Source organism: Anopheles maculipalpis, chromosome 3RL, assembly GCF_943734695.1.
Source record: "Anopheles maculipalpis chromosome 3RL, idAnoMacuDA_375_x, whole genome shotgun sequence".
NCBI classification, from domain to species: Eukaryota; Metazoa; Arthropoda; class Insecta; order Diptera; family Culicidae; genus Anopheles; species Anopheles maculipalpis.
In genome coordinates, this window is record NC_064872.1 from 33,753,578 (window position 1) to 33,767,854 (window position 14,277).

General features: G+C 43.3%; 3 protein-coding genes across 4 annotated transcripts in view; 2 read left to right on the plus strand and 1 right to left on the minus strand.

Moving 5' to 3' along the window:
• Window positions 1-14,277, plus strand: part of LOC126565236 (protein SCO1 homolog, mitochondrial) — a 379,954-nt gene that overhangs the window by 169,025 nt on the left and 196,652 nt on the right. The gene's annotated exons all lie outside the window — the stretch shown is intronic.
• Window positions 1-14,277, plus strand: part of LOC126565134 (elongation of very long chain fatty acids protein AAEL008004-like) — a 588,598-nt gene that overhangs the window by 22,894 nt on the left and 551,427 nt on the right. The gene's annotated exons all lie outside the window — the stretch shown is intronic.
• The window catches only part of LOC126564080 (venom dipeptidyl peptidase 4), a 75,475-nt gene continuing 71,869 nt past the window's right edge, over window positions 10,672-14,277 (minus strand). For both annotated transcript variants that reach the window (XM_050220997.1, XM_050220996.1), the window contains exons 12-16: window positions 13,546-14,160; window positions 13,108-13,460; window positions 12,892-13,010; window positions 12,327-12,512; window positions 10,672-10,838 (exon numbers count right to left, since the gene is read on the minus strand). In XM_050220997.1, coding sequence (XP_050076954.1) covers window positions 10,788-10,838; window positions 12,327-12,512; window positions 12,892-13,010; window positions 13,108-13,460; window positions 13,546-14,160 — 1,324 coding nt within the window. In that variant the 3' untranslated portion in view covers window positions 10,672-10,787. The remainder of the gene's footprint in view (window positions 10,839-12,326; window positions 12,513-12,891; window positions 13,011-13,107; window positions 13,461-13,545; window positions 14,161-14,277) is intronic.

Genomic DNA, 14,277 nt, shown 5'->3' on the forward strand with positions numbered 1-14,277 from the left:
GGCTTAACTTGCCAACATCATATCAATTCTTGGCATATTAAGTAACACGGCATTAACAAATTATAACCTTGTTTGGAGAGTTCACTTCATCTACTCACTTTACTAATTCGGGCCTCCCAAATGGTCCAAATGGTTCGAATTATTTGTATAATCGTATAATATAGAAACTCATAAAGCCACGCGGCACAAGTTATGAAATCTCAAAGCAAAAACTCAAAAAGTTGAAAATTTAACGTTAAAAAGATTTCGGTTCATGCGCCGCGTTCTTTGGAGCACATGCTATATTTCTCTCTCTCTCTCTCTCTCTCTCTCTCTCTCTCTTTCTCTCTTTTCAACCGAAAAATCCCATGAAAACGCACAGGAAATGACAGGGAGACGAGATCTTTATGACTTTTCAGCAATCCCCTGTTGTAACAGAAAACTTTTAGAAATCCCGGACCATGTACCATGTGCTTATAGCTTGGCGCCCTTGTGGTTTTAAATCTTGGACCTAGGCATCACGATATATGTCCTTATCATGAGGAAGATTCTGGATGAGATAATGCTAGTTATACATAATTCCCAGCCGAAGGCGCCTTCGTCCTCTAATTCTGCATGGCTTAACGATCTCCTAGGTCACGAAAGTAATCGAATAGTTTTCTAGACTTACTGTTCTGTTGCTACTGTTTGAAGACTACGGCCGTTGTCGTCTTACCAACGGACCGCCCACCTCCTTCCCATGCGATTGGGGCCATGCCTAAACTATGGATAATCACTCCGAGCGGCTGGCGCGACTTTCAAGAATGATCTTGCTGACGGGCATCTTATTCAGAGGAGACTCCAACTTTCTTTTTTTCAAAGCGGAATGCAAGCTTCATTCTGTGGCTTACAGATGCATATGCCGACGATATCTCAGTAGTGACCACTTCCCAATCCAAGATAGAACGCGTAAGAGAAGCGATCGAATCATTGGGTATCTGCTCGAGGGCTATGCTCAACCTCGGCAAAACAATAGCACTGGACGTAGGACACACAACGCCAGCCAACCAGATGTAAATTCCTTGGCTTCGCACCGAAGAACGTCTTCGACTGCTGGGAATTTTGTTTTCGAACGATGTACGCAAAGCTATGAACAGCAAATGGGGTATAGTTATCCAAATGTTTCGGCAGCTGATACGGTACCACAGGGTTAGAAACCTTAACCTGTGCCAAAAAATAACCCTTCTAAACACTTTCCTGTTACCCAAAGTATGATACATTGCGTCGATCTGCGGTGCTCGCTCGATGGATATCGCTACGATCATCTCACTCATCGCCAGCTTCCTTTGGGATGGAAATGGAGGAATAAAAATACCCCTACAACAGCTGGCTCTACCACGAGACCGTGGTGGGTTGAATCTTCCAATTCCGTCTCTTAAAGCACCTGCCCTTCTATGCAATCGCTACGTGACACATAGGGAAAGCTTGTGTTTTGGAGCAAAATTCATCATGGACCCAAGTAAATCTCCCTAACCATCAAACTACCCATGTTTAAAAATTGTGGTCCAACACCTCGGTAACTCTTCCAACCAAATATCGAACAGCAACATCACCCAAAGCTCTAATAGCTGAAGCAACGAAAGGTTTACCCGATTCTAAGGTTGCGTTGGAAACTCCTTCCATACCGTGGAAAAAGGTTTTGGAAAAACATCAGTTGCAGGAGCCTTTCTTCCGAGCAAAGATCATGGCTGTTTCTGCTCATAAACAAAAAAATAACACATGCAGTTCACTTATACAACACGCAAAGAACACGTCTTCGAAGTGCGCGTGCTGTCCTTTGGATGAGACTTTGGAGCATAAATTCGGATCATGTCCTAGGGTCGCTCCGGCATAGATAAAGATACATCAAGCAAAAAACAAAAAACCGTAATTCCCAATGTAGTACTTAGCTTCAACGATTTGCATGTTCCTATTCTAGACGGAATAAAACCAGCGCATAGAACAATAGTTTTAAGGACTTTTGCTAATTATATCATCCACATCGCTGGAAACAACGATGCTGTGATTGATATAAATCTACTGAATTTTTATTTGTACAAACACACGAAATAAACGTTTAAAAAACCAGCGGATCACTGCTGTTTCATAAGACTTAGATACGTTTGCTAATTTATTTTATATTCGATTATGAAGTTTTCTACAATAGGGTTAGAATTATTAAATGTAATCAGACATTTTTATTGCTCGAGGTCACGATCGAAAACGATCTACGAACCACATGTGGCCGACCACACCAAACAGATTTTGTCATGAAGTACAACGATTACATTAATTTTAACGACGTCATCATCGATCGTAATGTTAACAAATTTTCTCGGTGACTTACCTTTACATCTGTGTGCAATAGAGCCACGTTTACAGTAACAGCGTAACTGTGCTATAATAGTCGGATGTATTTTAAGTATCGAAAGAGAATTATCTTATCCAATCATTGCATAGGCATTATCATTCGGATGTCCATTGAACCATTAAAAAGATGGACTAACGTGACCAACCTGCAAAATTATTCAGTCGAGAGCACAACCTGAAACGGGATACACACAGGCATGAAAACCGATGAGGGAAGAAGTACTTAGTTCGTTTGTCATGAATTTAAAATATCTTTCTTTATTGAACTCGCGCAATTAGTATCCAGTTGTTGTTTTGTTTAGTTTCTCCCATTTTGCCTGATGTCATTGCCATTCCATTGGCTGTTCTGTTCTCATTCGTCGGTCGCAGTACATTCCTATTATTACGCATTTAAAGATACGCCGCAATCACTTACATTTTTCTGGCTTCATTTCCTTCTTTTTCAATGTGTGTGTTTAACAGTTCACAGACTATCTGAGATGAAAGTGGGATTTGCATTTCTGTTGTTGTAAATATTTAACCATTTCGGTTTGGTTGGAGTAATTTGTTTGCTGTTTGCTTCTTTACTAGAGTTTGATTTTGTGTTGTTCACTTGTTTTGTTTTTTTTTTAGGTATTGTTTTAGCTTATTCCATTCCCACACCCGTTCACGTTATTACACGCTTCCCAAAACTTTGTCCAGCTTTGCGTAAAACGAAACCGAAGGTAAAATGTATATACTAAGTTTGGTTTGCTATGTTTGTTATTAACCACTTTGTTGACATGTTTCTCATTCGTATTTTGTGCTGCTTATTAGTCAGCTTACTACTACGTTTTCCTAATAATTCTTGTTTCCTTGTTTCTGTTTTATTTAGTGTGTTGTCTTTCCTTTGTTGCTGTTAAATATAGACTTAATGCAGAACGTTCTACGCTTTCTAGCCAGTGTTGAATGTAAGTAGTTCGCTTGCTCTATTTACAGGACGTACTATTCCACCGGCGCTGTAAATGGTGGTCCTCAGTTTGAGCTTTCGAGGTTCGAAGGGGTATATAATTCATAAGTTTTATCTACTCAGAACCGTGCTGCAGTCGGTGGCTACGAACGGGGCTACGCTGATATGCGATACAAACACACCGGGCCGTTCACCACACGCTGCAACCGGCGTTTAACGGTAACGTTATTGCATCGTTGAAACAGTTAAATTCGAAATTCGAAACTAAACGACAGTAGGGGAGTAAGTGTATTCGAAGAATGTATAACAGCTTAAATAGGCGCCCCGGTGGCACGGGTCGAACGGTTTCATTTCGCTACGGAACGGTATGGGTTTCTTATTCCCCAAAGTGTCCGCACCTCTCTATGCACAGCGGACACTGGAGGAAAAGTTGTTGAAATGGGAACAATATGTCCCCGCTACGTACACTACTTATGCTTGTGATGTTTGTATGTGGTTTTTGGTAATCTGTCTTTAGACGTCCAAACACGTGTCAAACGCGTTTGGGTACGATTTTTTATTTGTTTTAGTTTGTACATATTAGCGTTATAAGATTAGTCGTGTTCGGTCACTGCATTGTTAAACGGTGAAAATAATTACTTATGGTTACCTGTTTCCTTACCATTGTTTGATAGCTTTGCTTACTTGTAATGTTATACACTGTTTATTACGGTGGATGAGTAAAGTGAGCCTCGCGCTTGTGGCTCTCTTTGGGGCGTCATTGTTTTGTTATTTGGGTTTCTCTTACAGTAAGAAGAGCGTAATTTAAAAGGCAAATGGTACGAAAGTCGAGGACCCTCTCCTTCCTAGGAATGAAGATCCATATTATTGCTAGAGTGATTTGTTTTGTTTTATTCATCTCCATACTATCTCGCGTTTGCGGAATGAAAAGATGGAAGGTTGTACGTTCTTCCTATTCACTACGACGGTATCGGGGAAACGAGCATAGAGCTTGGAATTGCATTTGATTTCACGCAAGCGTGATTAATAGTTTTCACACACGTTTACTGGCTTTATTATGTTACATGAGTGTTGGTTTTGTTAAGTTAAATATTCGTTATGTTTTTTTTTACAATTTTAAACAATAAAACTTCCATCTTTCTGTACGCTACACGTGTTCAGCAACACGTGGAAGTGATTTTATCTCCAACTTGTTGCATTCAACGTCAACTGACTTGGACACGTTTGATGCAATGTTGGGTGCAATAGTGGATCAGCGTTGTATGCAAGCGGTTGGAAAACAACGATGCATGTTGCACATTTGAGTGCAGTGACCCTTTCTTTCCATTTACAAACAGTGTCAGTGTTGAATGCCCGTTACGCCTCGTTGCGCCCAGTCCAGGTTACGATCTCTTTGGTTTCGTTTAATGATTTTTTTTTCCCCGTTTAGAATTGTTCTGTTGCACGCTGATGATAAACGGGACTGCAAACCTTTTGCTCGGACCCTTTCATTCATCCAACGTATGATCGTTAAAAAAAAGCAATCCATTAAAACTTAATCGATAAACCTTCAATCGTTATCGTAGGAACGCTTTGCCAAATTTGGTTTAATTCTTTTGTACAGTAGAAGCGCATCGGATAGGTTTGTAGCAATGAAAATGGCGCATATTCACAGGGATCGATAGATGTGTTTCTTCTGGCTTCAAACATCAGCAAGAACTCAATGCAGTACGAACGTATTTTTGATTAAATAAGAAATCCAATAGGTCCAATCGTTTTGTTTTACCTTCAGTATTCAGAACATATATTGTTCAATTAGTAATACTTTGCAACATTAGTCCTACAAGACGAAACTAGAATATTTGCCTACTTGCGAGGAGGGTTCATTATTTATATACACTATAACCATTCGGTTTCACTCATTTGGCTTAGCTCTGAGTGTGTGGTTCAAACGAATGGATGGCTGAAACGCGAAGAAGAACATCAAAGGCTGCTACTAAATGACTACTACCACACACACCAAAAACACACACACACACGCTTAGCCATGGACACAGGGATGATCACCCATTCAATCTGAACGCACTGCGCTCAGTGGGTTGTTCAAACATCAATTACTAATTTGGATTATGTATAATAAACTCGAACTACTTATTACGCAGCTTTCGTTATAATTAAGTTGGGTAATGGTTTTACTTCTTTTTTTTTTGTTTCTTCTTTCAACACTATGCGCCCGCGGCTATATGCTATAAGTTTTAAACTCTTTTTGTTTTTCAACAATTTTGCTTGCTTTCTTTTGGACCCTTAATTTATTATCTTTCCTATTCGCTACACTAATCGGTCATCGTTATGGATGCGGTTTAAGGTCATAAATGGAGGAGATCGCTTAATATCGCCATCGGTCTTATTATTATTGTATTATCGGTTTTTCTCGGTTTTAGTTTCTATAATCGTGTTAATTTTGCAACACCCTCTAACAAGTATCACGTGAAGCGTAGAAAGTGGAAACGATCTAAAGTAAGGTAGAAAGTTAGTTCGAGTATGTTGTAGTAGCAGTGTTGCTGAGTGAAAAGAAATTTAGAGAAAGTTTTAGCGCGGCGAGAAACAGAGCTGATAGAATTAGTTGAAAGGTTTCACAAGCTTTAAACGAGTTTCATGTTTCTTTACACACACTTTCTCTATCTCTAGTTTTAAGGGTCTTGACGAATGTGAGATTTGGGGTTCGTTTTTTGTAACGTATCTGCTTCTTCTACTGTGGCATTTTGTAGTTTATCTTCGATTTGCAGCATCATATTACCAGTGCGGGGAGTTTGTTTTTGCTACAACACTACGTAAGTGTGATAATTGCTATGTTTTGATTGCCCTATAAACCTATCGAGCGGGAAAGGTGTCTGTCTGTTATCACTGATATGATTGAGTGTGAAACAGCACGCAAACGTGCGGCATTGAGGAGCGAACGGGAAGCAGCAATGAGTGAGGGAGGAAGGATCATGATTTGGGTAGTGAAGTGATGTCGTTAAAACAACTCATCAACATCGTGTTACCGTGAGTGAGTTAGTGAGCGTTTCGTCAAAACAAACACAACGAAAGGGATAACTTTTCTCGTAACAATAATTTCGATTTGATCGGATGATTAATCTATCGCAACAAAGCGTTGTGTGAGTATATCAAATGAAAAGCTTTAGATGGGAAACAATGTTTCTTGCGCTACGAATGAGCCAGCAGTATGCGTGATGCGTAAAAGCTCTTGCTCGCGAAGTGCCCTTTCCGGCAGCGGATGATAAAGGTAAACGAAACCTCGGTCATCAAGGCATGCTTGCAGGCCATTTATTTGCGTAACAAACGCCGAAATATGGATTGGATCGTTATGATTGGCTTCCGTTTTACTGCAAATGCCAACGCGCGTGATTAATGTTAGTTGGTCAAAATTGTTTCCTTGGAAGTACAATGATAACCTATTTCCTTACCAAACAACTAAACGTATGATTCTATGGTCATGTAGGAACGGTGGTAGACACAGTTAAGAAGCAACGATATGTGGCATAATGTGCGAGTCTTACACAAGCACTACCACTAGCAGCTGCCGAACGGAACATGCACAACAAAAAGGTACAAGGTAAAACTCATCCCTTTAGATTACTGATTTTCCGCACCATGGTTGGAAGCGGCCGAGCGGGGTAATGATTTCCACGCATCATCATACACACTCATTGGTGCGTTTTCCCTTCGCGAAAATTCCGTGACAAGCTTAAAAAAACGAGGAAAAAAACACACACACCCGTGAAGAAAATCTCGACGCAAACATGGAGGCGCCTGGTGGCGTTTGAATTTCACATCACATCCTGTTCGCCGTCGTAGCCCTACCCGAGACTTTATTTGTAATCTGGGCGATGCCCGCAGGTTTTTATGCTCCGGTAGTATTGTTTCTTTGATGCGCACATTTACACACGCACGCGTTTTGTATTCAAAGTCGAGGTTTTCGGAGCCTGCAAGGTAAATAATAAAGTATCAAAAAGGCGCATCGGGATTTGACGATCCGTCTTTGGCGATGGCGGACCACGTTTTTATGGTTGGATCGTAAAACGGTATCGCTATATGCGTAGGCCGGAGGAGGAAGAGGGTTTGAATTTAAGCACACACCTTTCGTCAGGTAATGTTAAATAATTTAATACATTCACTCGTCAACGAGGATGTAGTTTGCATAGTAAATTTCGGTCGCACGCAAAATATTTCACAATATTTTTAAAATGAGATATTCCAGAAGGGAAAAAATCCAACCCTTGATTTGCCTCACCCCCCCCCCCCCCCCTTTTTTGCGTTATCGCGAAATTGATGAGAATTTAATTTTGCAAAACCCGGTCTCTCGGTCTCGGTCGATCAAGAGCGTAATGGGAGTCATCGAGAAGCGAACGTGTTTTCACCCTAAGCAGGAGAAATTTTAAAAGTGCGTCACGGTCACACGGCCACCACATCATCAATCGTGCCTGAAACAAGGACCCACCCCTTCCGTGTTGTCACACTGGCTGGTAAGTTCCGAGGCCGAGCCTTCTACAACAGCGCTCAACCGTGTCGGCATAAATTCAAATAAGCCGCCCGAGATTAAGCAGAAACGAGCATAAACACCATCTAACTCGATCTTGCTTGGCCGTGGAGCTTTAAGCTTTAATCTACTCCGTGTTCGATTGGCAAGGTATCGTAACAGTGTAACTGTAGGAGAGTTCTCGGAAGTCCGTTCGGTACGAGAAATTGCCAATTGTACCACAGCGACAGCCGGGGTGTTGGTATGGTTGGAAGAAATTGTATGAAATCGAGCGAAATCATAATCGTAAATTAATTTAACACCCATGAAATCTGTGTCCTCCGAACGTTGCTCCGGCGCGAGGGCGTTTTGTGGGTGTGTGTGTGTGTATGTATCTTTCGGTGGTTTGGAGAAAATTGGATCTCCTTTTCAACGAGAAACCGCAAGCCATGCATGAGTGTCCTTGGAAAAGTCCTGTTTTTCAACAGATGGTTGTCGACTACCCGTAGATAGGCTAGAATTCACCACGATCCATCGGATCCCAAAGGGACTTGAATTGTGGCCATCGGTGGTTTTCCGGGATGATACCATCGGGGTGTTAATTAAATTTAAAACAACGAACCATTCCACAGCACCGTTCCTACTAAAGGGGTAAACATTTTCATGCTGGGCGAGGTACAGGAAATGATAATGTGCAAAACATCAAAAAACCAACAAAAAAGGAGACATTTCTTGTGTGTGTGTCCTGGGTGAATAATTCTACAGGGATCCGCTGTAGGGTTGATATAGATGAGTGCGATTAGTTCCGTTCGCAGGGGAAGGGTTTTACGTTTTGTTCCACGTAACATTAAAGCAAATGATTAGAAAGCATAGATAGAATGAAGGATATCAGCTTGACTGCTTGCGGTAGAGATAACAATTTACAGTATTAGTGAGTTGAGTGGTTTAACAACAGTGCCCAGGTAGTTTGATATGGCTTCTTTTGGTTCTAATGTTATTGCTTTAAATGCTGAGCTTGAATACGATTATGAAAGAGTGTGTTTTCGAATATTTAAAACAAATAGCCGCAATCTTGATTCGACAGTACCGAAAATGAGATATCATCGTGAGTGTGGACTGCTTCTCCACACTGCACAGAAATGGCTGCATAAGAATCGGGATCTTTCTTGTTATCTCGTTAAGATAAATTTACACAATCAACACCACTCTGTATAGTTACATCACATCCCAAACGTACCGCGGGAGGGTTAATTTTTATCATATACTCCTTCCGGCAAGTTCAACCGCGTGGAGTGCAGTACAGTGTGAGTTTGTGAGTATTACTAATTGTTATTGCACACGTCGTAACTTTGCTAGCATTTCGCAGGTTTTTTTTTTTTTTGCCTTAATACTGCATCCACGGGATCTCACGTTGGTCGCACTATCACACGTTCGTTTTGCTATATGTACAGTTTGTTTTTAACAAGGAAAGAGAGGATAAAAATTGAGATTAAGGAAGATAGAGTGAAGAGATCGAGTTCTGGGATTAACAGGGCCGAACAGATCGATTGCCCGGTGATTTTGCCGGTAGCCTTATTTTTTTCTGGCTTCTTTTATGCCAGTGAAGCAACAAAAATAGGGTTCCACGAGTCCGTATCTGTGTATTGACCTCACGAATCTACAGGACACATGCGGATCAACCCTCACTGTATGGCAAATGAGGGCTAACTTTTATTAGAGCTCTCGATCGATCGAAATTGCGCCCGTGCTCTGTACGAATCGTTTAAGTTTTTCACAACCATAATATTTTCTTTTGCTCGGTCTGTTCTTTCTGAAGGATTGTTTATGTGTTGTATTTGCATTTGTGGTTTGTTTCATTTTAGCAAACTACCAATTCACACCCGTTTATTATTCTTCCAGCAGACCCTGTAGAGTGAGAGAACGGGAGTGAAATAGTGAGCTGGAGAAGGCAATTATAGCCGGTTTACTCCATTCGCACACTCTTCATCGCGGGACTATTGAAGCGCAAAAACGTGCCGACATCCGACGATGATGGCAAGTCGCGCAAATATGTGCCTTCATTCACATTATCATTCACGTTCCCGTATTCTTATATTCTACACAGAGTCGCGCGAGTGTAACGTTTCGCGACTGTTTGCGTACCGTCTGTGACGCTAGTGTGTTGTGCTCGTTTACGTACCGGATTGGAACCGTACCGTCACGGGCGGGTTTTTAATGATGCAGTGTATTTGCTCACTGAAGTGAATGCAATGGGATGAATTTTGACACAGGCGCGGCAAAGGATATTTAATGCGCACGCCAGACCAAACAACACCCCACGAGAGCATTCGCCTGTTTTTCCTACTTCATCTCATATTCTCCCTCTCTCTCTCTCTCTTAAAGAGATAGTGAGTGAATGCGCGAGCTAGTCGCTGTGAATGTTTGAAGAAATCCTACTTCAGATACTACGCAGAAATTGGCTCAACTACAAGTTTGTGTGTAACGTATTGTTTCCTATTTGTTATTCCGGTTCCTTTCTTTACTCTTTCACTGATGGTGTGTTTGTTTTTCCTACGCTTGAAACTCTGCATGCTTCTGTGCGTAATCCGGAGGCCTCCTGTACCACGGTGGTACCACATCCTGCTGCTGATGATGATGAGGATGTTGATGGATCCTGCAGATTGATCTGAGTTGATCTGATGGTAAAGTGTTGCAGAAAGAAGGGACAAGAACTGTGTGCCAAAGTAGGAAGAAAAAAACCTGCCCAAGGACGATATCCACCATGCAAACGCACAGTACTGTGGCCATGAATGTTGAATACCCTTTTTGCACATGTTTTTTCTCCCATTCACTTGGTAGCTGCCCTTGGCTGTTTTGGTGGCAGCCCAGTCTGGTAGGCTCCGGTTCGCACCAGTTAGAAAGTTGTAGAAAGGAATCGTTTTGCTAGAGAAGAGTGAGAAACTTTTACATGAAACTTGAAGCTGAATCAGTAGCACCGAAGTAATCAAGCAAATATTAATCACTGGAACCACCGTTTCCCAGGCCCGGCTTTACGTCCAACGGTACCTGGAAGGAAAGAAACAGAGCAAGATCAAGTGCGTGTTAGTAGTGACGAAGAAAACGATACAAACGAAGCAGCTAAACAATGGGCATTGAAGGGATAGGCCTTCCCCGGAAGAATGCGCCCAGAACATTTTCCTACGGCGGAGCAGGGTAACGGTTGTCGTTTGAAATGATGTGATGTCAGTTTATGAGAACGGGTGGGTCAGCTAAGGGCAAATGGCTTAATTTATCAGCATGTTTGCTCGATATCGATCAACCAAACTGGCTGGGCGCCTTTAGTATTGTTCGCCCTCTACGCACGACCTGCCAAAACGCTTTCTCCGCATCGCGTCGGTAAGAGTACCAGTGTGAAAAAGCATTATTATTAATGAAAGACTGGCGAGAGACTTAGCCCGTAGCCAATGGCGGGTTGTATCCCGCTCGCGAGGAAAACTTTTCTTCCTCGTGTGTGGTACGTACAGCGGAGGGAGGACATAAAATAAAGCTCCATTCACTCTGACCTGTAACGTGTTTAACAACATCGCCAGCCACGGTTGGAACTTCAGAGTGTATGGAGTCGCGATTTGTGAATGTTAATTAAGTTATCAAAACTCCTTGGTACAGGGAGTCCAACGACCAACGGGTATACGTGACAAACAAGGGGGGGGGGGGGGGGTTTATTGGTTCGGGTTTTTTGGTAGGTTGTTGCCTGGGCACTATTGGTTTGTATCGAGATGATTGAAAATAATTTATGCATTTGCTTATTTCATGGGAGTGTTTTACGAAATTAATTTCTAACGCTGCTCAAAGGTAAAACTTCGTAATGACACAGTTCATTTTAAGAGCATTAAAAGTTGCGGGCAGATTTGGGAAAATTTAAATTAAACTATTAGGAGGGATTTGTGATTGAAGCGTGGCATGTTTTGATGTTTAAGCTGTCTTATAGTTATGATGGGATATCGTTATTGAAAATAATCCCGTAAGCGATTTAGTGGCGTCACGGGGTCATACAAATTTTTGGCCAAAACCAATCATCTGATGGTTTGATTGAATTTAACTATGATTTTTTTTATTGTTGGCTTTTAAAGCCAAAGATGTAGAAAGTTTAGTTGTTATCAGATTTGCGTTTGCTGTTCTCTAAAATGAGAACATCCCATAAGATGGAGCACACTTGTGACAGTGAAGAACAGTTCTCAGTGTTTTGCTAGATTAAAGATTCGTTTTTACTACGGCACTAGCAAGAGCCGCCTTACTAAGAATACCGCAAGTCATTTGCAATTCAGATGGCGCCAAAGCCTGCCTGCCTGGTAAAGACTCGCCCTCTTAAAGTGTATTGCGTTGAGCATCAATTTACCGCTGTTAAGAATAGTAAAGCCTCGATATCTTCCTTCCCCCTCACATCCATTTTTCGCCCATTAATCGCGACCCACCAAGAACAGGACGCGGGGGGTTTTGGGTGCAGGATTTATCCGGGCACTTTCCACTCAATCTCAGCGCTCGAGCTCGACTTACCAGCTTCCGGAAACAGTCCTCAAGGAAGAGCGTCATCGAACGGTAGAGGTGCTTCTTCACCCCGGCCAGATTGTGGCCCTCGTCGGGATATATCAGCTGCTTGAACAGTGCGCCCTTGCTGGAGAGCGCCTTCGAAAAGACCATACTCTGCTGGAAGTGCACATTATCGTCCGCCGTACCGTGAACCTGTCCGCGCAGGGGGTAAGGGGTTAGGGCGAGAAAGTGAAAGGGGTTGAGTGTCAGTGGTGAAAGCGAAGAAATGGTTGATTAAATGTAATGGCAGTGGTTTGCGCTTTTGCCGAGCCGAGGGTTGGAAACATAAATTTGCCCGAGCGATGACGGGAAAATGCTCGCCGAGTCGTTTCTTTACCACCGATCGTCGCCGCCGGACACCCTCGGGGGAGGGGTGGAGAATGGTCGATGAAGGATTGCCTTGCCTCCCGGTGAGGTTGATAGCCGTAATATAGCACACTCTACGGCTGCAATCGATCCTTTTGCGTCTGTTTTTCTGCTGTAATAGCTAATGCGTAGCCTAATGGAACTCGTGCGAGTGCCGTTTGCTTACCATGAGGAACTGCTTGTCCCGCAGTTTTTCGGCGTGCTTCGACAGATCGCTGTCCTCGTAGCCCTTGTAGTTGTCTGTTACGTTGGGCATGCCCATGTACCGTTCTGTGTACGTCGAATCTGTTAGAGGGGAAAAAACGGAAAGCAGAAAACATCTCCGAAATGAGATGAACTACAGTTTGCAAGTTCAGGGCTAAAGCTAGCTTGAAGCACATACCGTAAAGCTTCCAGTTGGTGACGGGGGCAACGCTGATGCCACACTGAAACAGGCTGGTAGGGCTAGCCATGGCAAGGGCCGCCGTGTAACCTCCGTAACTCCAGCCCCAGATACCGACTCGTCGCTTATCGACAAAGTGCAAACTGTCTCGGAGATATTCGGCAACCTCAAGCTGATCGGACACCTCGACCGTACCGAGCCTTCGATAGACTTCGTGCAGCAGCTGATAGCCCTGACCACTCGATCCTCGGCCATCTATCTGCGTCACTATGTAGTCTTTCGTGCCAGCCAGATAGGTGTTCCAGTCGACACGCCATTTGTCCGTCACTAGTTGCGTGCCCGGCCCGGAGTATCTGTGGGTTGGGAAGGGAATTTCATGGTTGATTGGTTCTTAAGTTGAAAAGACTTGATTGGATGTGAGGATATTATGCTACTTACACATGCACAATCATGGGATAGCGCGTGATCTCATCCTCCCGCAGTCCGGGCGGCAAAAACAGCCGCACCTGTGCATGATACCCGCCTGAAATCATCACCGGGAAGGACTTAACTTGTGGCAGCGCCACCTTACTAATACGTTCCGCCAGTGCCGTATTGTTTTGCAAGTAGTACAGCACCTGCGTGGGACTCTTGGTGATATCGGGCACGATACGATAAATGGCGCTGAACGGCACAATCGGACCTAGACACTCGATCAGTGCGTACTCGCTATTGTTGGGCGCAAAAATGGCGGTGAAGTATTGACACGGCATTGGTGGCATCGGTGCCACTACCTCCGGTTCGGAGGGTTTTCGCTTTCGCTTCGAGGGTGGCGTTGTCATCGGTACCTCAACGTACTCTTCTTCCTCGTCCTCAATGTCTTCCCAATCGTCGTTCCACTGTTGCTGCACACGGTTCGACGCTTTGATCGTGACGTGCGCATGCGAACTGTGCTGATGGCTGCAGGTGAGACAGCGCGGTGGTCTAGGCGATGTGCCTTGCTTTGGTGGCAGTGAGGAGGCCCGGTACAAATGTTGCTGGGCCGGCGAATGTTCCGGGATTCCGAGGTAGTATCTGAAGTTTCGACAGTGTGAGTAAGAGAAACGTAAATAACACCGGATCATAAATTACCACCGTTCCCGAGCATCCAGCCGACAAAGAAAGGCAACTTTTTTTTATCGTAGTTCGGAC